We start from the raw sequence: 23,983 nt of genomic DNA on the forward strand, positions 1-23,983 counted from the left end.
AATACTATTCCTGGTATGCTGACTGTCATTGCAGCTTAAGCAAAATGTCAACAAAGCCAATGTTACGACGAAGCCTGAAATTTACAGGTTGTAGCTCCAGCAAATGTGGTCTCTAATACTGATAAATTACCCAACTTCCAAATCAGGTTATCGTAGTGAGTCAGCCAAGAGCGCGGCTGCTCAGTTCATGGAGATTCTTTTGTTACACCTGGGATGCTTCTGCAGTCAGACTTCAAGCACTGAATGCTTCCTGCTGATCCAACCCAACTTTTGTGAGATTTCTAGGAGCCTTTGATCACAAACTAACCATTTCCACAAAGAAATAAGTCCTCTGAGAGACTGACTTCCCTCTCTCTCTGGTGTAAATTCAAATGACTACACTTAAGCTTGAGTTGGGACAGAGGTAGTAAAAATGAAAGAACAGAAGGTGAAGAGACATTGCGCCGTTGGACTTTGAGAAATGAGAGAATGTTTAGGCTGATGTATACAAAGCTTTAAACTTGTAAAGAGATATAAACAGGAAGGTTCGTAAAACAAGCGATGCAATGAACCAACTGCACTTAGCACTTTATGCAATGAAAATTAATGTTTTCTCCAACATCACTGGCTTCATGCAAATAACGTGTTTTTCACAGTAAAAGTGTGAAAGGAAGATTAAGAAGGAAGATGATCTCCCTCAGACTCTTTGAGAGATTTGTTGTGTCTCTAGGGGAGAGGAGAAGAATAATAAGCATTACTTTAGGAGACTAAAAGGAGGGGGGGAAAAAAAGCTAAGGAGTGGGACTAGGAGTGTGTCTGTATTATCTTGGTTGTCCCAACAGCTTACTTCAGGCTCATCTCTTCTGTCATCGTCTTCTATCTTGTCACAACAACCCCAAGCAACACTACAGGCTTGGGGAAGAGTGGCTGGAAAGCTGCCCGGCAGAAAAGGACCCTGGGGGTGCTGGTGGACGGCCAGCTTAACATGAGCCAGCAGTGTGCCCAGGTGGCCAAGAAGGCCAATAGCATCCTGGCTTGTATCAGGAATAACGTGGCCAGCAGGAGCAGGGAAGTGATCATGCCTCTGTACTCGGCACTGGTGAGGCCTCACCTCGAGTGCTGTGTTCAGTTCTGGGCCCCTCTGTACAAAAGGGACATTGAGGTGCTGGAGCGTGTCCAGAGGAGAGCTACCAGGCTGGTGAGGGGTCTGGAGACCAGGTCATATGAGGAGAGGCTGAGGGAGCTGGGCATGTTTAGCTTGGAGGAGGCTGAGGGGAGACCTCATTGCCCTCTACAGCTACCTGAAAGGAGGTTGGAGAGAGGTGGGTGTTGGCCTCTTCTCCCAGGTGAATACTGACAGGACCAGAGGAAATGGTCTGAAGCTGCGGCAGGGGAGGTTTAGATTAGATATTAGGAAGAATGACTTTACTGAAAGAGTGGTCAGGCACTGGAACAGCCTGCCCAGGGAGGTGGTTGAGTCACCATCCCTAGAGGTATTTAAGAAATGTCTAGATGTGGCACTTCGGGGCATGCTCTGAAGGGCAGAGATCGTAGGTTGTTTGTGGGGTGGTTTTGTTTTTTGGGTTTTTTTTTGTGTGTGTGTGTATGGTTGGACTCAATGATCTCAAAGGTCCTTTCCAACCATGAAGTTTCTATGATTCTATGATCTTTTGACAGCAACTTCTGTATTTGTGAATTAAGAGGTAATGTCTTAAACAGCCCTCAGGAGATGAACTTGGATAGTCATGTTAAACATAAAATGGAAAGAGAATAAAACTTTAAAACTTGAAGTGTTATCAACTATAGGGTAGTTTTTAAAAGTTTATTGAGGAAAAAAATTGTAGATTTTGTCTTTTTCATGATACTAATTTCTATTTAATGCTGTTAGTGAGTTGTGAAACTTAGTTTGAAAGAAAATCTCATCTGGGGAAGTAAATACAATAGTATTCGGTAGTCATGCTGGCGTCCTGCTGACAGATTAACGTTGTGGTTACACACTGAGGCCATCTTAGTTCAACTTAGTGACACAAAGTGAAATAAAGAGAATTAAATAAGCAACAGAAGGCAAATTGAAGCAACTTGATTGTTTTTATTATTGAGTTAAGATTCCTGAAGACTTACACAGAACATATTTAAAATATGTTGTAAATACTATATGGTGAAAAATAAGAAAATTACAAAATAATCAATAGCAATATAAAACTATGTTAAGTAACAGCCATGGGCCATCACCAGTTCCTTTGACCGAAGTGACTATAGCTCTGTTATTAGGACATCCCTTTTGTCACAAAGGTAGGAGTGTGTAGGTTTTCAACAGCTACCTTAATTTGCCAGAAGTAGAATTAGAACCATATTAGCCAACACTTTCAAGCCTTTTCCTTTTTGCTTCAGACCAAACGTTGAAGTTTCTAGTTCCAGGTCATAACATTAAATGAAAGGACGAATACAAACAGAAGTGACCGAGAATAGGTTTCTGCTGCTTACAGTAATGTGCTTGGTGGGGGGAGGGAGGGGGGCGTGTGGGAAAAGAGTAATCAGTAATTTTATGGCTGCTACATTCTGATTGCTATAAACATGGATTTTTGGCTGTGAACTGAACTTTATTTATCAAACATTAATAGGAATTAATATGTAAATGACGTTAGTTATGAATAAAATTTCCTCATATTTTTGTCCTTGCTTAATGGAATATTGAGAAAAGCTATTAGTATAGTTATGAAACAAGATGTTTAATGAAGCCAGAGGTATGAAGCTAAATTAAAGTGCAAGAGAAGACATTTAGCCCAATAATTACCAAAGTAGTCCAATATAAATATTGCATTAACTTGAAGTTCATAGCCACCTTTGGAAAAAGCAATTGAAAAATATATCTTAAAATATTAACAGATTAATTTATGCATACAGGTTAACCTTCTAAACCTGATTTGCATTCAAATGTTAAAATCCTTAGTATGAAACATAATCTAACACTATTTAAATGAGTGCATATTAGTATGTTTTGCTTTTCAGACTGCTGTGGAACTTAAGCTTAATCTTTCAGAAGTCATTTAGATTAGAACCATTTTCTTTCTACTTCATATAGCTTCAAGTCACATTTTCATAAGAGACAAATTGTGGTACAATAATATTTTCACAATAAAAACTGCTGCTTCTGGCTAACCGGTACTAATGTATTATAAAATATCATTCCTGTTTAGTCTTTTAACTCTCTAAAGGAAAAATTTCCAGAATAAACTAAAGTTATTGTGTCTTAGAACACAGGTTAATTTTATTTTTTCTTTATTTTGCTTTTTAAAGTCGAGGAATGGAAGAATTGACACAAATCTGCTTGAGTAGACTAGACTAGACTAGAATATTTCAGTTGGCAGGGACCTACAACAATCATCTAGTCCAACTGTGTGACCACTTCAGGACCGATGAACAGTTAAAAAGCATGTTGTTAAGGGCATTGTCCAAATGCCTCTTAAACACTGACAGGCTTGGGGCGTCGACTGCCTCTCTAGGAAGGCTGTTCTAGTGTTTGACCACCCTTGGTTAAAAAAAAAGATTCCTAATGTCAAGTCTAAACCTCCTCTGGCACCATTTTGAACTGTTCCCATGACCCATATCACTGAATTCCAGGGAGAAGAGCTCAGCACCTCCCTCTCCACGTTCCCTCTCCGGGAAGCTGTAGAGAGCCATGAGTTTGCCCCTCAGCCTCCTTTTCTCCAAGCTACACAAGCCTAAAGTCCTAAGCCGCTCCTCAAAGGACAGGCCTTCCAGCCGTTTCACCAGCTTTGTTGCCCTCCTCTGGATGCATTCAGGGACCTTCACATCCTTCTTAAATTGTGGGGCCCAGAACTGCACACAGTACTCAAGGAGTACATGGAGTTAAAGCAGTGCGGTGATTTCACTGTCAAGTAACGAGTTATTTAAAACTTTGTAACTGGGAGTTTGCTCTGTCATCTTTTTGGTTCAGTTGTGGACACTAAATGATTTGAGCATAGCCAAGGAACCTGTCTTTTCCCCATGTTATATGAGCTTTAGAAGTTATTGTCTACAAATTTTTTTTTCTATGATGCCAAGGCAGTACATGGTATCATGTTTGGCATTCATTAATAACCTTATTTTCAAGCTCATCAAATATTTGTTGAACATCGGGATGTCTCTGCATTCTGATCAAATTACTGAACCCGACAAAAAGTTGATGTTTAGTGGTGACTGCAGCTCTTTGGTTGTCCGGGTGGTTTGAATCAGTAACTTAGAACACTAAGCGTTAAAAGCAGCATTCATTACTTTCTTTTATTTTTGTTTGAAAGACTTTTTTCGAAAGGGAGGAATTTGCCTTTTTTGTCGTCATCTTTTAGATTAGGGTGTCATAACCATCTGTCCACAGTTAGACACAGGTTGTGGTGGTTGAAGGACTTGATACAAGGTGTGTAAAGTGTTTGCATGATGTGGGAAAGTGTTTGGATCCTGTTTTGGAGTGGTACAAACTTTGCAGCCATTTTGAATTCTTATGTATTTTCCATTCAGCGTTTAGATTCTTCTATTTTCTCTCAACTATGAAAATGTCTTTCAAGAATGACAGGTGTTTGGAAAGTACTGGTGTTTAGTTTACTCTTAGCCTCATCGCTCTTAAGAGTACTTACAAACCGCATCTCCCTGTCTTTCCTTTATAAATGTACGGACAACTGACTCCTATTTACGAAAAACCTGCCTGCTTTAAAATTTCAAGAGTTTTATACAGAAATTGTCAAACATCCACAGGAAAGAAGTCAGTACTGGGTGCATTTGATTTGTTTTTCTAAAGAATAAAGGAATCCTAATCATGTTTGAGTCAGTGAGTGCCACTGAAGAGATTTCATTAAAGCACCTTTTCTTAGCGGAATCTCTACAGACAAGTTAAATGCAACACATCTTTCCCTGGCTGACCTGCATTTATCAAAGTTTCATCTATTGCATTCATTGATAGAAACTTCTAAGATGCCTCTGAAATCTTCAGACTTTCCAAACTTGATCAACCAATATTGTTTATACTTCAGCTTTAGCATCTCATTGTTTTTCTGCCTTCTTATAATCATTTTGTCTTGCTTGTAAATGCATATTTTAAATGCCCAAGTATGTTTCTCAACCTGCGGAAATAATGAACACTTAAACATTCAATTCAATGCCAACTGCTCAATACAGTTTTGTAGGCTTGAAAGCCCTCCATATAAATAATTTTTCCTATGCAGTCAAAAACATGAGCTGGTTTTTTTTACTTTATAAAAGGTATTCTAGAAATCTAAATAAATTGTCTCAACTGGGTTCACAGGTATCAGACTCTTTGTTGATATGACTGAATTTCTCCAAGCTAGTCTTGGAAAAAAAGCTTTCTCTCGGGAGCAGTCACAATTATGTTTTTCTTTGGAAACGATTTGAAAAGTTCTCATCCTTAACAATCACAGTCAGCTCACATTAGTTCCATTAGTTCTGACAAGGCTAAATAAAATTTTCTAAGCCGCAAAATTATGGTCTAGAAAGTGATTTCAATAGGGATTTTTTTCTTTACCTCTGTGATTCAGCTGTTCCTTTAGGAACCTGGTTCATAGGCTTCGGATGTACGTAAGGGTTGGCCAAGTGGCACTTTGTGGGCAGTACAACGGTTGTCCAAGGAAGGAGATGCTGAGCAGGGGTGAGATGGGATGACAGTGATGATAGGGACAGTGATGGTTATTTCTAGCTACTTAAAGAGTGGAGCTGGGTGAAAACTAGTGTGGCCAGCGTCTATGGGATGCCCAGGGACCATTCGCATGGTCAGACCCCAGTGAGAGAATTTCTTAGAGTTCACTTTCTGACTCTAAAGTATGTGGAATGTATTTGGCAGATCTTGACCTCTAGAAAAGATTTTGGTGTGGAATACATAATCAGTTTGGCCAGCTCTGGGATATTTTAAATAACAACCAAATGTGGTGGTTTAATGCAAGAGTAAACAATAATATTTTTCTCTTACTGTCTGATAATAGTTGGTCTTAGTAGGTAGTATTATCCTGGTGTTAATCCATTGATTTAGAGTAAACAATGGAAAATTTTAGTCACTTTTTCTGTCTTTGTAATCACGCACCCTGTCGTTTGAACCTGGAGGCTTTTACTCTTGGACCTTACTGTCCTTTGTCTCCTAGGTCATCAACATGCAAAGTAGCTTTCTGTATGATCAATAATCTTTGAAGCTGATTCACCGATCAGCAGTGATCACCACCGAACACCATAAATGCCATAGTGTACAACATAGTTTGCCTTCACCTCCAAACATATGAGTTAGGGATGAGTCCACTACTCTCAAAGCAGTCTTCTCAAATAACCTGTTTGCCTCAGATTTCAATAAAAAAATCTGGACTTTCTGCTCCTCAACCAGGGAGTGTTATAGGCCTGAGATCAGACTAGTATCTCTCTCTCTTCCAGTTCTCAGTGTCCTGCTCAATATAGAGCAAGAACAAGCATTAGTCATATTTACCCATCAATGACCGAGACAATTCTGGTGCCACGTTCCCTTTTGCCTAGTTTTTTACCAGGCAAAGAAAATAGAATACATGGGGAAGAACAGTGGAAGAGTTACAGATTAACTGCTGGTGGGATAACTTATTTCCTTAAGTAGAATTTAATGTCTTGTGCTTGAGTATTTTTTCTTCTTTTTCTTGTGACTGATAAAGTATGTTACAATGAGAGGTTTTAATGATAGGGTTTGGGGTTTTTTTAATGTGTTTATATTTATGGTCACTTTGTTACTATTCCTAACTTTTTCAGCAAACTCTATTTTCCCAAAAGATCAGTCGTGTAGACTAACCATTTGGTGTTATGATGGTGCCTGAATACAGCCAAATGTGGGCTGTGTATCCAGGAGCAAGTGTATTAAGTCCCAGATAAAGGCGTGAATCTGAAAAGAATTATTTCAGCTAGTTATCAACACCTTTCAATGCAATGAAAAAGAATACAAAGTACATATACACTTTCTTTTGTGTACCGCTGTATAAATAAGCATTGAAAAGAATACTGGAACAGTAGGTTCGGTTCTGTTGCCTGAAATTACACTATGAAGATGCGTACATTAGCCAACTGGAAAATTACCCATGCAGTGAGACTCAGACTTAGTCATTTTATCTTAAAAAGGCAAGTAATTACATGGAGTGCTGGGCTTCAGTCTAAACTAAGGCATTAACAAGATTCAGCGTAGAAATAAGCATACCTTTTTAAGCACGAGTGTAATAAATGGCCATGGTAACCTCCCTTGATATATGTCGTGATTTCTTTCATCACTTGGTATCTTTCATAAAGGTGTGCTGTAATTTGAATACGAATTATAAGCTTGATATAAATATTATTGTTCAAGTTTCTGCGTCCTATATGCAACAGAGCTGACTCAATGAGCCTAGTAATGGTTTCCAGTTCTAAAAATCTATGAATATACAATTGAGTCAATGGTTGCCTTTCATCTTGTGGTTTCTTGATCCTTTGATGTGACTTATTCACATCATCTGTCAATAACATTAGCAACTTCTGTTTCTTCGGCTCATCTCTCTATAAGCTCTAGCCTGAAATGATTTATTATAATCGATCCGTTTGGTTCTTTAAAATGATCCAGGGTCTGTAGTGCAAGAAAATAAAAACACATTTTAGGTAATCATTCTGTCTTTATGTTTACACAGCTGAATGCAAACTATTAGACTGGGTAGGGCAGCAGCTGCCCTATGGGTATTAAGAGGCCTCAGAATTAAGTAGAGCTCTTCAGAGAAAACATTCAACTATTGTGTGGAATAGGAAAGAAGAGCAGATTTGTTGTTGTTATAGGTTTGCAGTAGTTAACTTCTTCCTGTCAAGTGAAAGCTTTAGCATCATGTTGAATACAAAGTTGCTTGCAAAGGATTTAATTAAAACACAGAAGAATATAGGTAATGGAAATGGGTGGATTTTACAACAGAACAAATATTTCTTACTGTTTGTCAACCTGAAGCATTCTACAGTGTTTTTAAAATGCTTTTAGTGTATTCGTCCTGCAAAATAAGTCTAACTAAATATCAGGATACCATTTATGTAATGACAGAAGTTTCTTCTTGGCGTTAAAATATGAAATAGCAAGGTAACTTCTTTAAAACTTAAAATTATTGGAGATGTAAAGATTTAATATTTATATTTTATGTTCAAGGATACTTAATTGCAATTTATTGCATTTTCAGGGTGGTTAAATGCTAATGTAATTTGCAATGTGGCAACTTACGTTTGATGATTTAAAAGAACTCCAGTAGATTCGCAGTAGCCGTCTTGGTTAACCCCACCCCTCCTACCACATCTGCCCTTACTCCCCAGTGGTACTCAACCTGCCGCACCTCTTGGGCAAGCCTGGTTATTCAAACAAATCTGCCCTGAGCCTTCTCTGCCCCTTTTTTTCAACCTTCTTTCTGAACTGGTGTATGCCTGCGGCTGCCAGTTTAGCAGCCGTCGGGATACCTTGCAGGGCTAGATCTGACCAGTTAACTCAGGGGAGATTACAGCTGACAGGTAGCAGCGTTGTGCTGTTCGGGAGAAAGGCAAGAAAATTTGCTGCGTTCCTGTTACTTGGAGGTGGAATGAGTGAGGGAAGATGAGGAAGAAATGTAAGGTGGCCTGTGTTAGGTGCTGCTGCACTTCAGGAAGATGGTATTTAATAAGGGTTAGGGAGGTAGAGCTGGTTGACGAGGCTTTATTAGGATAGTAAGGCACCCTTGTCAAGGAAATCTTCTCTTCCACTTCTTGATGAGGCACGAACTTCTCTCTTGGTCATCCCACCACTTCTTCCTTTTCAGTCGCTAGGAGAAATGAACCATTTGTTTTGTCTAGACTTTAGGCTGAAATTACTCAGTCTTCCAGGTGGGTGTCTTCATGGTGAGTCAACAACACCCCACAGCCCAGACTGCCTGCCCAGAATGCAGTCCCAGAAACCAACCCCACTCTTCCTCCTACAAAATACTAAGCAGCAAAGTCTATCCCATATAAAAGCAGCTGTTTGGAGTGAAACTCATCCTCATTATGGGCCACTAACATCCCCGTTGCCCATGTTTTCAGCTTCCTACTGAACCACCCATTGAATTCAAATGCTGAGAAGACACATGGCCGTAGGCAAACCCAAAAGCTGTAGGGGAGGGATATCTGCAACTAGCAAGAAATGTGTCAGCAAAAGTTCAGATAACAGAACTTTCTTCTCTGAGGGCCAGCCTTTCTCTTGACTTGTAGGGAGAGGAAAAAAGAGTGGCCCCCTCTATGGGCAGCTGTGGAGGAAGGGGACAGCTAGATTTAATACTTTTGGGACAGGGCAGGGGATTGGGCTTCAACATGACCCAGCAACCCATCAGTTTGCCCTGCAGTGCTAAAATGGCCCACTAGAGTCTAACAAAAACCCCTACCTGTGGCTTGAATGGACCCACTTGAACCTACGGAGGTTATTGAGTTATGAGATTTAGGAATCAATGCGATTCAGCAGCCTGAGATGGATGCCAGAGGATGTGCTTTGTGTTGGGCTGTGATGATTCTACATCCCAGGTTGTTGGATGTGCACATGAGTTTTAGGTTCATTATTGTGCTCTTGTCTGAAGTTCAAGATCTCCATAATAGGGGTACATTTGCCATGCTACTTCTGTTGTCCCTGGCCTTCATCCTCTTGAGCTAAGGTGATACTGATTGATAGTGCTCTTGTAAACAGCAGAACTCCTGAGGTTAGTAACGTCTTGATTCTGCCAGTTATTCTGCCGCTGGAGGAGCTCTCGGTCCACTAGCTCAATCTGACAAGTACCAAGTGGCCAAGGTCAATCTTCTAGGAGACTGTGGTGGTTGACACTGCTATTGGGAGAAGGCCTGACTGGAATGGAAGGTTGTGAAAATTAAAGGAATGATGAAAAGAAAGGGGCTGGGGTTCTGCCAGGAGAGAATGACCACAAAATGTAGGGCATTTTTAATAATAATAATAACACAACAAAGATATAAGAAATGTTGGGTAGATGCTGAGTGAATAGCAGAGTTATAAAACTTTGAGGGCTAGGGGTTCATAGCCAACCTGAAGGCGCTGACGCTGTTGTTTCTTTAAATAGCATTTCAATATATTGCAGGATGTCTTCACAGCTCAGGTTCATCTCTGCTAGGTAGGTGCTAGGGAGCACCACAATGGTACAGCCTTTGCCTTGGACTCTTGGACACTCGGTAGCGTTCATACTGTGGGGAGACGTGCATTAGGTGTGTTCCTGAATTGAACCTTCAAGTTTGGTTTTATGTAAATAGAACCCAAATTGCATGCACCAGAGCTGCACAGCTATCTCAACTAACGTGTACTGAGTAGGAACAACTGGGGGATTTACTTTGAAAGTACATTACTTTTGCAAACTAAAATGCTAGTGGAAGTGCACCCAATGCGGTTGCTAACAGAACAAGCATTGAAAGAGAGATTACAACTTTGTAGAATAGTTTAGGTTGGAAGGGACTCCAGGAGGTCATCCTTTAAAGCTATTTGAGATAGTTTCTGATTTGATAATGTACACTTTTGATGTGAAGCTCCAATTTCTGTGGTTAGACGAGGCTGACAGACTTCAGACTGAAGCATGAACTTTGTATTTGAGATGATATGGGGCCTGATATGATTTAGAAGTAGTCCTGTACATCCGTATTTGTCAGGAGGTGGTCGTGAGGATAGCATTGCTATGAATGCTATATTTAAAATGCTAGGGAGTAGTTTGATCTCAGACAGATTGCTTCACATTTTGTTTGGGAATTAGAATGTAGAATAACTTCAGGCAGAACAGGTCTGCAGTATGCAATGATTCATCTAAGGTGAAGTTTTCACATACTTAACAAGCAGAATTCTTGTTTGGTTCCAGCTCATATTTAAAGAAATCGATTTAGCACTTAACATTCAAACTCAAGAACTTACTACTGCTGTATCGTGCGTATGGACTCATCTGTCACAAAAATGAATCTCCTTCTTGGGGATTATTAATGTGGCCTTTGGTTAAATTCTCATTTTAAGCTAAATTTCTGTGAATTTCTGTCTTTTGTGGTAACAGAAGTAGTCTGGGGGCTGTATAACTTGTTCTTGATATGAGCTTTGAAGTCTGATTGCATATCTAAGTCTTTGCAACTGTTTCAGAAAGATAGGGGTAAATTACCTGTTACCTTTACCAGGTGCTCAGTGTTAACAATTCCGCTGTGAAGTGAGAGTGGTGTTATTTGACAATGGTCAAAACTAAGTGTAATAGTGCAAAGTGTATTTTTTATTGCCATTGCTTTCTAGGCAAGATCTCTTTGGCTGACTTGAAGTGTGGTAGATATATTTTTTCCTCAATTTTTTATTAATAGGACCAAAAGGTTAGCTGAGGTTTGTTTCACACTGTGCAGGTTCTAAAGGCAAGAGAGATAACTCTATCGTAAAGAACAAATCCTCCCCCACTCCCCTTCAAGCAAGCCAGTCAATTAATTTTAAAATTAACACTGAGTCAAAATTGTGGATCCAGCAGTGCAATTACAGGTATGCAGATATATCCTGTCAAAACATTGCTTTTCATTACTGATCTTGGAATAGTTGTTCCTCTCTGTCGTGAAGGTGGTTTCGTATTGACTTTTCGGAGGCTGTAACTTGTCAGTCTTGGAAAAAGACTTTGAAAAAATCCTGTAGTAGATTCTGTGTGGAATATATACATTGGTTCCTACGCATGTGAGGGTAGAAAATACAATGTCAATTAAAAAAACTGAGGGTGGGGGCAGGTGTTATGGAAGATCAGACAAGGAGTAAGGGCTGTAAGCTTGATGTTTGTACTGGACAAAAGAGTAGAGACTATAATAAGGAATATAGTAGTTGATACCTGGGTAAACATGATGTAGTTGCAGAAAACTATGTGCTTTTTTGAAAGGAAGGTTATGGCTCTCTAGCCAAGGGATCAAAAATCATTTGAGTAAGGATTGCATGGTATTCCCCCCGCCAAGACTTCCAGAAAGGCTCTGTGAAAGTTTATAACAAAAACCTCTTGAAGTAACTAAAGCAGATGTGAGACAGGTTCTGTAAGACAGATGTGAGATGTGAAGTAACTAAAAGACAGGTTCTTGCATAGATAAGTAATTGGTTAAAAAGTAGGAGTCGGGGGATGGGGTACTGGTCAGTCCTCACCAGGGAGAGGATTCACCTGTACTGCCCATAAGCAAGCTGGAAAACAGGGTGAACTGTAAAGTGATGGGGTTTTGCTGGATCAGCAAGGGCTGGTGCTGATTGTGGAGAATTATAGTAAGCCCTTACAAGATTAGGTGGCTGAGAGATAAAACAGCACATCATCTTCAGTGTAGATAAATGTTGAGTGATATATGTGGAGAAAAAAATTGTAACTGCACATGTAAATTGATAGCCTCTGAGGTGAGTGTGTTTCCATGCACATGGAAGCAGATGAAACTATGAGTAGCACAGAAGCAATGGGGCTTGAGTGTTCAGCATCTCTCTTAATATGAGCCCTAGGCAGTGCAAGTCTTCGAAACCAACAAAAGCTGGTTCAAGAGAAACAAAAGGTGATGTTTTTTCTTGCAGTGGAGTCAGGCTGTGTGTGAGACACTGTGCTGCGGGCTGTAACAGCGGGTGGAAGTTTACAGGGTCTTACTGGAGAGCTACACAAGCTTGTGCAGGCAAAACTGAAAATCACTAAATACATAGGAATCACACTTGAATCACATCCACGTCAGGAAGACTCTGAGCTTGGAAACGGATAGTTCCTGAGAGAGTAGTAGTAGTAGAAAATATCATATATGATCGCCCTGTTTTTCACCTTCCCTGAGCATATGCTTTTTGGCCGCTGTCAGAGCCAGGATGCTAGAGCTCTAGTGAGGCCATTCTTGGGTTGTTATATAGATCAGATGCAGCTCTTCCTCCGGATTTCAGTGCTGTCACTCAGAGAGGTTGATTTATTCTTTTCGTGTTAATAAAAATTCATTTCCTAAAGAAGCATCTAGCATTTTCAGGAGTCACGTTCCAGGCAGAAGCAGGTCAGAGTCTGCAATCCTGAAAGAAGCCTTTGGTCCTCCCTTAAAGGCCTTTGTATTTTCTCACATTGCTCAGAAGAAGTCTTGGTCTTTAGTTTTCAAGATGGTGTATGTTTCAATCCTGTTGTTGTTTTTCCAGAAAGTAAGGCTTCTGTTTATGGTTGGGAGGAAATATTTAGCACTTGTGAATGCAAAAGCACTCCAAATTTACCTTTTGGACACAAAATATGGGGTGTTTTTTGATTTGGAATGGTATTTCCATACAAAAGAGACAATTTCCTCTGTCTTGAGGACTATTAGCCTCTCTTTATCTTCTCTTTAAATGAATAATATGTAAAAGTGTGGTTTGAAGCCATACATTAAACAAGCGGAGATTGCTGTCTAAAGTCAGTTAGACTGAGTCTAGTCATAATAGCTCATAAGGTCTCAAAAATATGACCTACTGCTGAAAAAGAAATTTATTACTTGAGTACATATTCATAAATACATCACTGTAAACACTACAGTAATCTTGCTCAGAAGATTATTGCAAGTCAATAAATTAGAAGCCATGCTACATAGAGGCTTAATACAAGATTTTAGGATTTATGTATGATTGACAAATGTCACTTTTATGGAATGGTTGAATACCTCAGTCATGCTAAAAGAGTGAAGAGCAACCATTAAGATGAATCTTCTGTTCCATACAGCAAAATTCATACCTGTTCCAGCAAATTCAGCTACTCAGCTCTGCCATGTGTTCCTTCATACCTGCCGTAGCAGTTGTTTCATAAATTAAATTCTCACTGTCTGTGGAGAAATTTGTCACAAACGGAAGTGTTCACCGTAGTTCTTTGAATTAAGTAGTAAATACCCAGTAGTAGTAATTGTCTTTGGCCAAATTAGAAACAGCAGATGAGAAATAGCAACAAATAATGTCTTTGTGAACACTGCGTTTTGTCCTATTATTCCTGGGACAAATTTTATTACTAAAAGTTATATAAAATTTAATTTCATATTCTCTCTATATCAGATATAAGTACAAGGAAATGGCAGGAAAAGTTAACTGAAAAAGAAACTTCAGTGCCATCTACCTTTATCGTAATTCTCATGCTCAATGCACACAGTCAATTAAATATGTACTAAAATAATAAATTCTTTCTGTAAGATTGAATGTAGATACTTCAAAATATATTTAATTACATAATCCATATGTAAAAAAAATATATATAAAAATGATGATCTGAAAAGCTTTACTTAGCATCATATTTTGTATATTCTGTTTTGTCTATTTAATATCAGTCAGTATGTATGGCATGAATGTTTTTAGCACCATACTGCATGATAGCAGATTTTTAGTTTGGGAAAGTAGAGGAGAAAACTAAGGAGCAAGATAAATTTCATTACTGTAAGAATTTAAAGATGAGATCACTGGAATGTTAAGATATTTCTGGTGAATGGAAAAAAGCCAGAGAAATGAGGGAAGGAATAGCGGGATGGTGGCAGCTAAAGGAATATTTCTTTACTGCTGAAACATTTTCTGGTTTTCGTAAATTGCTTAAACAATACCTTTTCATCAAGAAATTATAAGCAACATGTGCTGCATTTATTTTGGAAGGAATAACTTTCTGTTCTTAGGTCAGAAAACAGAAAATTCTTATCTGCCTTTGTCACTTTAGATCTGTTAGGTTTATTATGAGTAAATTTTGTGTTTTGCAAATATTTAACACAGCACGGGTGCAATGTGATGCTAGTGATCGCTGTGTTACCAAAAGACAGTGGACATTCTTGGTGTTTTTTTAGGTAAAATTGTATAAATTTTCTCATTGTGGATTAATAAGTATGTAACAACTGAAAATTCTCATTTTGTGCATCTGCAAATTACTCTTTTACTTTTGCCCTCTTCATGTTAATTCTGATTTTCTCCATCGCCATGAAAGATATTCTGGTAAGGAAATGGTTAGCAAGATGGCTCATGCTATTAGCTGAGGATCAACAAAATGGCAGCTCAGTAGATCAAAGTGGATGATAGAAGAGACCATGAGAAACCAAAGCTCTAGTGAAAGAGAAAATTGCTCCTTGCAACTTTCAATTCAAATGTGTACCCTTTCTCTTAAGCAACGGATGTTCCCTTATTTATGTTCTTGTATGTCATGATGTACTTTAATCTTTAAGTAACTTAAATTCCATTGGTACTAAAGAACATGTTTCTGATGGGCCTTTCTGATAGTTGGCAGTGTGGCAACTACTGGCTTTTTCATGTTGTGTCAGCCAACAGAATGGATAACAAAAATATTGTTCATAAAATTGTTCAAAAATGTCAAGATTATCCTAAGTGTAGCTTTTATGCGTGTCCTATCAGTGTTTTCATTTGCTACTGTGCTGTCTTATTTTCTTTCTTGAAATTTTCCTGTAGCTAGAGAGAGATAATGAAGTATGCTAATTTTTATTTCCATTCTCAGCTTTTTATTATATGCAATGGCTTGGCTACAGCGCTAAGCAGTTTTAAAAGGGAGCAGCAAATAAAGTAGTGAAGCACAACTACCTCAGTGGTAATGGAATTCATTGTTTCAGTGACTCAGTATTGTAATTCATTAGAGACAGCTAATATAGTCTGAAATGCTGAATTGTTACTTTTAAAACCAGTGAAAACCAATAAGCATAATTAAACTGCTTTTTAATATTCTTCAGAAATACAAGCCTGGTCGATGCGATGATATTTTGAAATGGAAGCCACCCAGCCTGAACTCTGTTGATTTTCGTCTAAAGATAACAAGAATTGGTGGAGAGGGGTATGTAATTTCTTCCTTTTTTAAATGTGAATGTCCCTTAGCAGTTAATCTCTCCTCTGATATTTCTTGACATTTCCTGGGGCTAAGCCTTTCTGTATTCTGTAGAATTTGTTCATTCAAATTATAGGCAACTGTTGTAATCAGTGTTGTACTGAAAACAATGGCAGATATTTATAATGTAAATTTGCTCATTCTTAAACTAAGTTTCATAACATTTCTAAAAAAAGTCCTTTTTGGATTTGGCACTACCCCTTATGTTTTTAGAAAATAGGCAGGCTGTATTAGCTTAAGTTCTTTTATAAAATAACTATTTTTCATTGGTTTTATGCAAAACAATAACAACTTAAGCTTTCTTCCATTTTAGAATAACTGCACAATGTTTTTCTTAAAGAAAAACATGACTCGACATTTTGACTTGATAGATATTCTTTGATATTTCCTTTAAAACCATTAAAATCTTAATCAAAACCAGTGAGTTCAAATGGCAGAGGACGTGTGAATCTTTACATCAGTTCAACATACTATTTGCTTAGTTCAGTCACTGCGCATATTAAATAAGGGTGATTTCCATGTTCAATTGTGCCAGGGAGGGCAAGGGGAAGATTGAGTCACTAGATTAAAGCTTGCTTTGGAAAAGATTTTGTTTAAAACGAAGTTAATTGATTTTTAGGTTGCTTAATGTTTTAACATCTGGGACTCATTTCAACTGTCAGTTTGAAATACTGACATTTAGCTTTTCTTTTTCTTGGTGCCACGGGCAACTCAATATGATTAAACAATTAATTCATATATTGCTTACGTATTCCACAGTGCTAATAATGGCCCATCTAACTTTTAAACATTTGCGTGTCATGTTAATGAATATATTTGATGAATAGAGAGTCTCTTAAGGATATGGGATTTATTCTGCAAAATGTACTCAACTCTAAGCGTTTCATGAGGTCAGAATTATCTATTCAGATTTTTGTATTTGAAAATGCAATGTTATGTAAAAAAAAAAAAAAAATTAAAAATTACCCATTATTTGATAGGAAGGTTATTTTTAGTATGGTATTCTTATGACTTCTGCTGAAGTTTATAAAGGTACAGTAGTAGCCTGTGATTCAGAAGCAAAACACAACAGATTTTTCATTTCACATTAAAAAAGGAGTTTCTGCTTGATTAGTTATCACCGATTTCAAATACAAAACTGTCAGTGCTATATATTACATCATAGATTATTTGATCGGAACATAAAAAGGTTATCAAATATGAGCCAGCAAAAAACTGTTTCTTAAAAGTTGGGCAGTTAGTAGCAAGTTATTAAAGAATGGTGGATCCATTGTGGAACTGGAAACGCTTTCTAACATTTAGAAAAGTTCTACTATATTCCAGCTATGTGCAAATAAGTGTGTTGCTCATATTGTGGAAATAATTGTCTGAATTAGTTTGTAAATACTGTAATACTTAAATATGTTAATGTTTATGTTCCTCTCACACGCAGAAGAAAAACATAACGCTACCAATCTGACATTTGATAAATAAAGTACAATTCTTCCAGATATGTTTTACTTCAACTCACATGACAGTTGACTGCTATTAGTAACATAAGTGCATTCATCCAACAAAAAGAAAAGTTAATGAAGTACTGAGTGGAAAATAATAATTTGCCATTGTTAGGAGAGAGGTATTTATGTTAAGTAATGACCTATGAAACAGTAGCTTCTGCCCAGTTAAACACAAACAATGAATGAAATACTCTGTGTTTAACTGCTTCAGTTGTTAATTTGAGTATCCAATTTATCGCTTGGTAAAATCTGAACTCATTTGTGAAAACATCAGAATTATACTGATTTTGAAGTTATTGACTAGAGTTTTAAAAGAAGCATCTTTAATTTTGGACTGTAAAAAGGCAGTTCCTGAGTTCTGAGTGCTACCATAATAAAATGGTTGATTTCTGGTATAACTAAAAATTCTGTTTTGATGAACTGAATGTCTTGCTCCTGGCAATTTTAACGTGACAATGTTAGGCTTCCTGCCTCCCCCCACCCCACTGAGATTAAAAGCAAACATTGATATTCATTTCAACCTTTTAGGTTAAAAAAAAAGTTTCCTTCTTCAGTAATCCAAAGAGAAATCTGGCATGCATTTGGCAGCAGAGTAATACAGATGTGGTTAAAGCACTGTTACAGAATTCGTGTGTTGTTTTTGTAAAGTTAAGCAAGAATATTTATGGAAACAGAAGGTATGCCTTTGTATTGATCCGTTACTGACAAATGAGGAGCCAAAGTCAAAGTATCGATCTCAAATACTTGACAGCTTGAAACAATGGGAATGGGGATTGTCTGTAATTTCCAGGTCCTCTGTTCTGATCTACAGGCTCATCTTTAAATCTTGAAACGCAGGCATATCTAAACCTGTGCTACAAGTGTGTGTGATTTTATCACAGTTTGCAGCCCAGCCAGTAGTGATACAGGCTGAGTCCGTATCACAAAACTCCAGCCATGCAGCCCTTGTATTTAATAGTTCCCTATTCACTTAAATAGTGAAAAAAGCATACAGGAGCATTATTTATTCAGTAGCATGAGATTAGAGCACTGTCAGCTGTTGGACATGTCTTTTGGATGGCATAAGTAATTGAGATCCTGAACAATTGTAAACAGTCTTGTGCATTTTTCGTATGAATAACGGTGTTACCTCCTGGGAGTTTGCCAGATTTTAGTCAGTATGATTATTTTCCATCTACCTAAAATTCCCCTGTGCTTTCAGTTGTACATTTCCATCCATAGATCAGTCTGCAATAGTAACATTAACTGCAAAATAGCTGCTGTGTTTCACCCCAGATGTAGTTCAGTTACGGATGAATGACCAGTTGTTTTTATCTAGGGTTCTGTTATTTCACTGTTGATATCAGAGGGGGTTTTGCCATTGAATTCGGCAGAAGGATTGGGCTTATTATCTATGAAGTACTTTTAGAATATGCTTCCCTACAAAGATGAAGAATGCATAACAAAGAATAAACATAAAGAAAAAAAAATGTACTGGTGCATCCCAAAGAAAGGCAGGGTTTCTGTAACCTCAGTGACCTAATCCTGACACTCCTTTTCAGTGCACATATTTGAAAGAAATTGCATTATTGCACCTTAGTGAATTGCATCTTATCAGCTGAGCCATGGTAATTGTCCCCTGTGTATTGTCATAGTCCAGCCTGTCCAAGCATCGGGATGATGGTTAGATTAACTCTTTTCATGTTGTGTTTGCAAGAATTCCAGTTTATGCTCTCTCTCAATCTCTTCTCATAGCTTCAATATAGTTACTTTTATTATAAAAAAACCCAAACCAAACCCAAACCAACGAATGAACAAACAAAACAACCAACAATTTATTAAATCAGCTAAACAAAAGAGTACTTTTTGTTTATGTCTGGTGAAACACAGTAGTTGAACTGAAAAACTCTCACATTATGTGTGCTTGAAAGAGGTAGACCCGCGTCCCAGCACTTCCCTGTCATTTCAGGATTACTAAAATAAAGGTCTCACATCTCACATCAGCAATGCGGAGTGGAGCCCTTTGATCATATAACAGTACCTTGTATTTTTCCTAAGTTATGATGATACTCATAGGGAAAAAAAAGTTTGGAGTCTGAAGTAGACATGAACTCTGTAGAATCATAGAATCATTTAGGTTGGAAAAGACCCTTGAGATCATCGAGTCCAACCATCAACCCCACTCTACAAAGTTCTCCCTTACACCATATCCCCCAGTACCACATCTAAACAAGTCTTAAACACATTCAGGGATGGTGACTCCACCACCTCCCTGGGCAGCCTGTTCCAGTGTCTGACCACTCTGTCTGTGAAGAATTTTTTCCTAATGTCCAGCCTAAACCTACCCTGCTGCAGCTTGAAGCCATTCCCTCTTGTTCTATCGCTAATTACCTGTGAGGAGAGACCAGCACCAACCTCTCTACAATGTCCTTTCAAGTAGTTTGTTAGTAGCAAGCCTATATTGTTGGGTTTTTTTAATTTATTATATCCATGATTAGCTAGACCACATGGAAAAAAAACCAAATTGTGTTTAGGCAAAGTTCTGTTTAGCGCAGGCATTGTCAAGTAATAAAAAATGGGAGGTAAAAGATTAGTCATGCTGACTATATATATGATTCCAAATGACCTCAAGTTAGACGACCTTATCAGAAGAGAATACGGAGGATATTTAATTGCTGTGTGCAATATCTCACTTATATTACAGAGAAGGCTGTAAGTCTGTTGTTAAACAGTAAAGATGCTTTTCCCCCAAATATCTGACTCTAAGAATATTTCTTAAAAAAAAAAAAAAATTCCAAAAAACCCAAACCAACTCTGAGCCTTATTTAAATGTCACAAATATCAGCTGGAAATGTCTAAATAGTGCCAGATTTGTGGTAGCTTCCAAAACCAGAATTTCTTAAATATCCGTGCTTCCTTTAACAGTTTTTTAATTAGCCTGTGCAAGTCCTTTAATTTTATCTGAATCAGACATGCTAAAATCAAATTACAGGCAAGGCTTTGGTTTTATTGGCTTTGAATTAATTTCTTACTGGGTCAATTTGATACCATTTCAAATCATGGAATAATATACATTTTATACAGAACCTTGAAGTAATGGAAAGGATCAAGAATTTTACTCATCTTCTAAGAAAGAAATAGAAATAAAGGCTCGTTTCTTTAAAAAAATAGTAATCTGAAGTAGACGTGAACTCTTTGTTAGTAACAAGTCTGTATTGTTTTTTTTTTTTTAATTATATCCATGATGAGGTAGATCACATTAAGGAAATAAAAGAAGCAAACGGTGTTGAGGCAAAGTTCTGTTTAGCTTGGGCGTTGTCAAGTAATGAAAAATGAGAGATAAAGTACAATACATTCAAGGACAGTGGGGCTGCAAATCTTGACAGCAGGGACTTAAAATCTTGGATATATTGGTAATTACAAATAAACAACCAGATAGAAATATCATGACTACAGGCAAGTGAATGTTTTCCTTTTGTTAGATGTGATGTTGTCCTTTTTCTTCTGTAAATTAGAAGGAGCTTTGGGGGAAGAAGCTGCAACAGGTTCAAAATAACCGTGGTGTTCTTGATTTGCTCTCGTATAGCTATGTTGTCTGTCATAGGGTGGCTTATCTGTTTTATAAGCTGGTCTTCCTCTCTCTTCTGCTTTGAAAAATAATTGGTAACTGGCTGAAAAAACGTGGAAGTTAATTGAATCAGCTAAGATCTGCAGAACTGACATGGCTGTTTGGCACGTGTTTTGTTGCTCCCTCCTCTCTTTCCATTCCCCCGTTTAAGTGATCCACAAAATGTCGGTTTGGGCCGTGAACTCTTTGCCTTCTCACCTGTTTGCAGAATGCTTGTTATCAAAGAGCACGAAGTTGCTGTCACGTGTGCCATCCCTCACAGAACAGGAGCTTTACAAATAATACCCTGGTGATAGAAACAATAATCCCGTATTCCTTTGGCCTCCGAAGATCACAGTCAAGATTGGGGCTGCATTTCTGTTTGGTACAGTGGAGTTATGAGGCAGAATGCAGATGATGTCACACAGCAATTACGGAACAAATAAGGACAAGATGTTGCAAATAGATGCAAAGATGCACAGTGTTGGGATGACAGCAGGAGTGGTGCAGGTTGGAATATATTATCTGCATTTATGGCTGTACTGTTGTTAAAGGAAGCATGTGCTTCGAAGTTGCTTGCCTTTTATGGAATGTAAGAGTTGCAAACCAAGGAAAGGAGTAATTTGGTTAGCTGTTAACCTTCAGGCGTTCAGTTGTTTCCACAGTAGGTCTTACTAGTTCTGAAGAAGTGCAGGGGGCAGGGTTGTGCAAACTGACGGAGAGAGGATTTTACTTGTAGAAGGAGCAGTGTGGTGGCACGGGAAGGGCAAGCACAAATATTACCATGGCAGAAATATGCACGCGCAACTGCCACCATTGACACTGTGATGGAAACTAGTAGATAGACAGTTTACCTCGGTACTATGTTGTTAAGTATTTATGAAATATTGCTTATGTTGAGGGCATTTAAAATCTTCGTAACACTTCAGCTTTTAAAACCTATTTTCAAAGTAAGGCTTTGAATCTAACCTCTTTTTATGCTCTGGTACACTGAACATAGTGTTGTACCTTCCACAACTAATACTCAGGATGCTCTTGGAATTTCTAATGTTGGATTTCAAAAATGAACTCAGACTCATCTTTTTATATGTTCAAGTGGCAGCCTGGGGCAATCTCCATCTGTCAGATAATTATTCTACTTTAGCTACTCATTTATCCAGATTTTTAAAACCTTTGCCTCATATCATCCTAAAATTATCTATATGCTTGCAAAATGGAATGTAAATGTAGCCTTGTATGTTTTATAGACCCTATTGCTTTTTCTTGAGCTAGCTGCCGCCTTAAAGCAGTCTTTCCGGTTACTCATGTCAGCTATCATAACGATTATCCACTCTGTTAAAGATCCATTTCTATCTGTAAGCGAGATCAAGAAAAGCTCGCAAAGACCATATGCCTCTAACATTTTCTTATCTCCTATGCACTTCTCTGCCCTATTTTACATTTGGATAGATATTTGATTCCTATTTGGCCATGTAGCTTAGATTTCTTGCTTCTTGTGAATATGGAAATTGAAGGCTGATGCCGTCCCCAGCTAAACAACTGTAAGGTAGTAGAATCCAAAAGAGGAGTGAGAGAAGCAGGCAGTGGAAATGTAATCTCAGGCTTCAGGATAGCTGGCTTTGGCTTGTTCAAGGAACAGGTTGGTAGTCTCTCATGGCAGGTCCCCTAAAGCGCAGAGAGGCCCAGGAGAGCTGGTTGATCTTCCAGGACAGCCTCCTCAAAATGGACAAGGACACACAATTTTCCAGCGTGCAGGTAGGCAAGCAGGTACGGCAGAGAGCTGGCGTGCTTGAATGGGGAATTCCTGAGTCAACTCACACAAACAGTGAAGTGTATGGAAGATGTAAACAGGGACAGGCCTCTGTGGAGAACATTAAAAAAACAGTGTTTGGGTGGAGAGAGAAGGAATTAGGAAAGCCAAAACGCAGCTTGAGTTGAAGATAAGTGAAGGACTTTTACAGGTACCTTTGTAACAAAAGGAAGACTAAAGAAAATTGGGTGCTGCTGATGCGGCAGGAGATGTCATGAGAAAAGATATGAGAAGGGCTGAGGTATGCAGTGCCTCTTTTCCTTTGGTCTTGACTGGCAAGGTCTACTCTTAGGCCTCTGAGATCCCTGAACCTCATGGCAGAGAGCAGGGAAATGAATTGTTACCAACAGGGGAGGAAGTTCAAGTTAGGGACTACGTAAGCAAACTGGGCCTCAGGCTACTGGAGGGCAAAGTTTTGAAACTGGGGCAGCAATTAGCCCTTGCGGCAAAGGCGGCCAGCTGATAACTGGACCACAGGTGGAGGGGATGATTCTTCACTTCTATTCAGCATTTGTTAGACTGCATCTGGACTGCTGTGTCTAGTTGTGGGCTTCCCAGTATGAGAAAGACGTAGGTGCACTGGAGCAAGTCCAGTGGAAGGCCACCAAGACAGTAAGGGAATTGGAGAACATGACATACAAAGAGTGGCTGAGAGAACTGCGTTTGTTCAGGCTGCGGAAGAGAAGGCTGTGTAATACTTTACTGCTGTTTACGACTTCCTAATGGCAAGTTATAGAGAAGATGGAGCCAGGCTGCTCAGAGATGCATGTTGAAAGAATGAAAAGCAAAGGACCCAAACTGTAGAAGGACAGGAGGAGAAACTGTGTGAAAAGGTCAAACGCTGTAGCAGGCAGGCAAGTTGTAGAATCTTGGAGAGATTGGAGAGCCTTTGGAGATATTCAGAAGTTGGATGGATATGGCTTTGAGCAACCTGATATAACTTGGAAGCTGACCCTGTTTTGACCATGAGGCAGGTGACCTGTGAAGATCCTTTCCAATCAGAGTTATTCTATGCTTGCCTGTAGACCAGATGTTAAATATTTTGCAAATAATATGGAGCTGTTAGACATTTAATTACTAAATATTTTAAAACATTTTTGTTTTTCTTTCTCCGTGCTTTCTTTACTTTATATAGAGATTTTTCAGAATACTTACTGTACCTACATTTAATTTACAAATAGTGGGATTGTCCTTTTAGTGAAGATTTTTGAGTTGCAAAGTAAAATAACATGCATTTTTTATTAAGAGGAATTTGACATTGTTCTTTGTTATGTGCTCTAAAGGTTTGCCAGAT

The 23,983-nt window shown here is 38.4% G+C and overlaps 1 protein-coding gene across 3 annotated transcripts in view; it reads left to right on the top strand.

The window, feature by feature from the left end:
• RNGTT (RNA guanylyltransferase and 5'-phosphatase) overlaps nucleotides 1-23,983 on the top strand; it is a 189,688-nt gene that overhangs the window by 108,953 nt on the left and 56,752 nt on the right. For all 3 annotated transcript variants that reach the window (XM_063330003.1, XM_063330002.1, XM_063330004.1), the window contains one exon: nucleotides 15,646-15,746. In XM_063330003.1, the coding sequence (XP_063186073.1) occupies nucleotides 15,646-15,746 (101 nt within the window). The remainder of the gene's footprint in view (nucleotides 1-15,645; nucleotides 15,747-23,983) is intronic.

Source organism: Chroicocephalus ridibundus, chromosome 3 (genome assembly GCF_963924245.1).
Source record: "Chroicocephalus ridibundus chromosome 3, bChrRid1.1, whole genome shotgun sequence".
NCBI classification, from domain to species: Eukaryota; Metazoa; Chordata; class Aves; order Charadriiformes; family Laridae; genus Chroicocephalus; species Chroicocephalus ridibundus.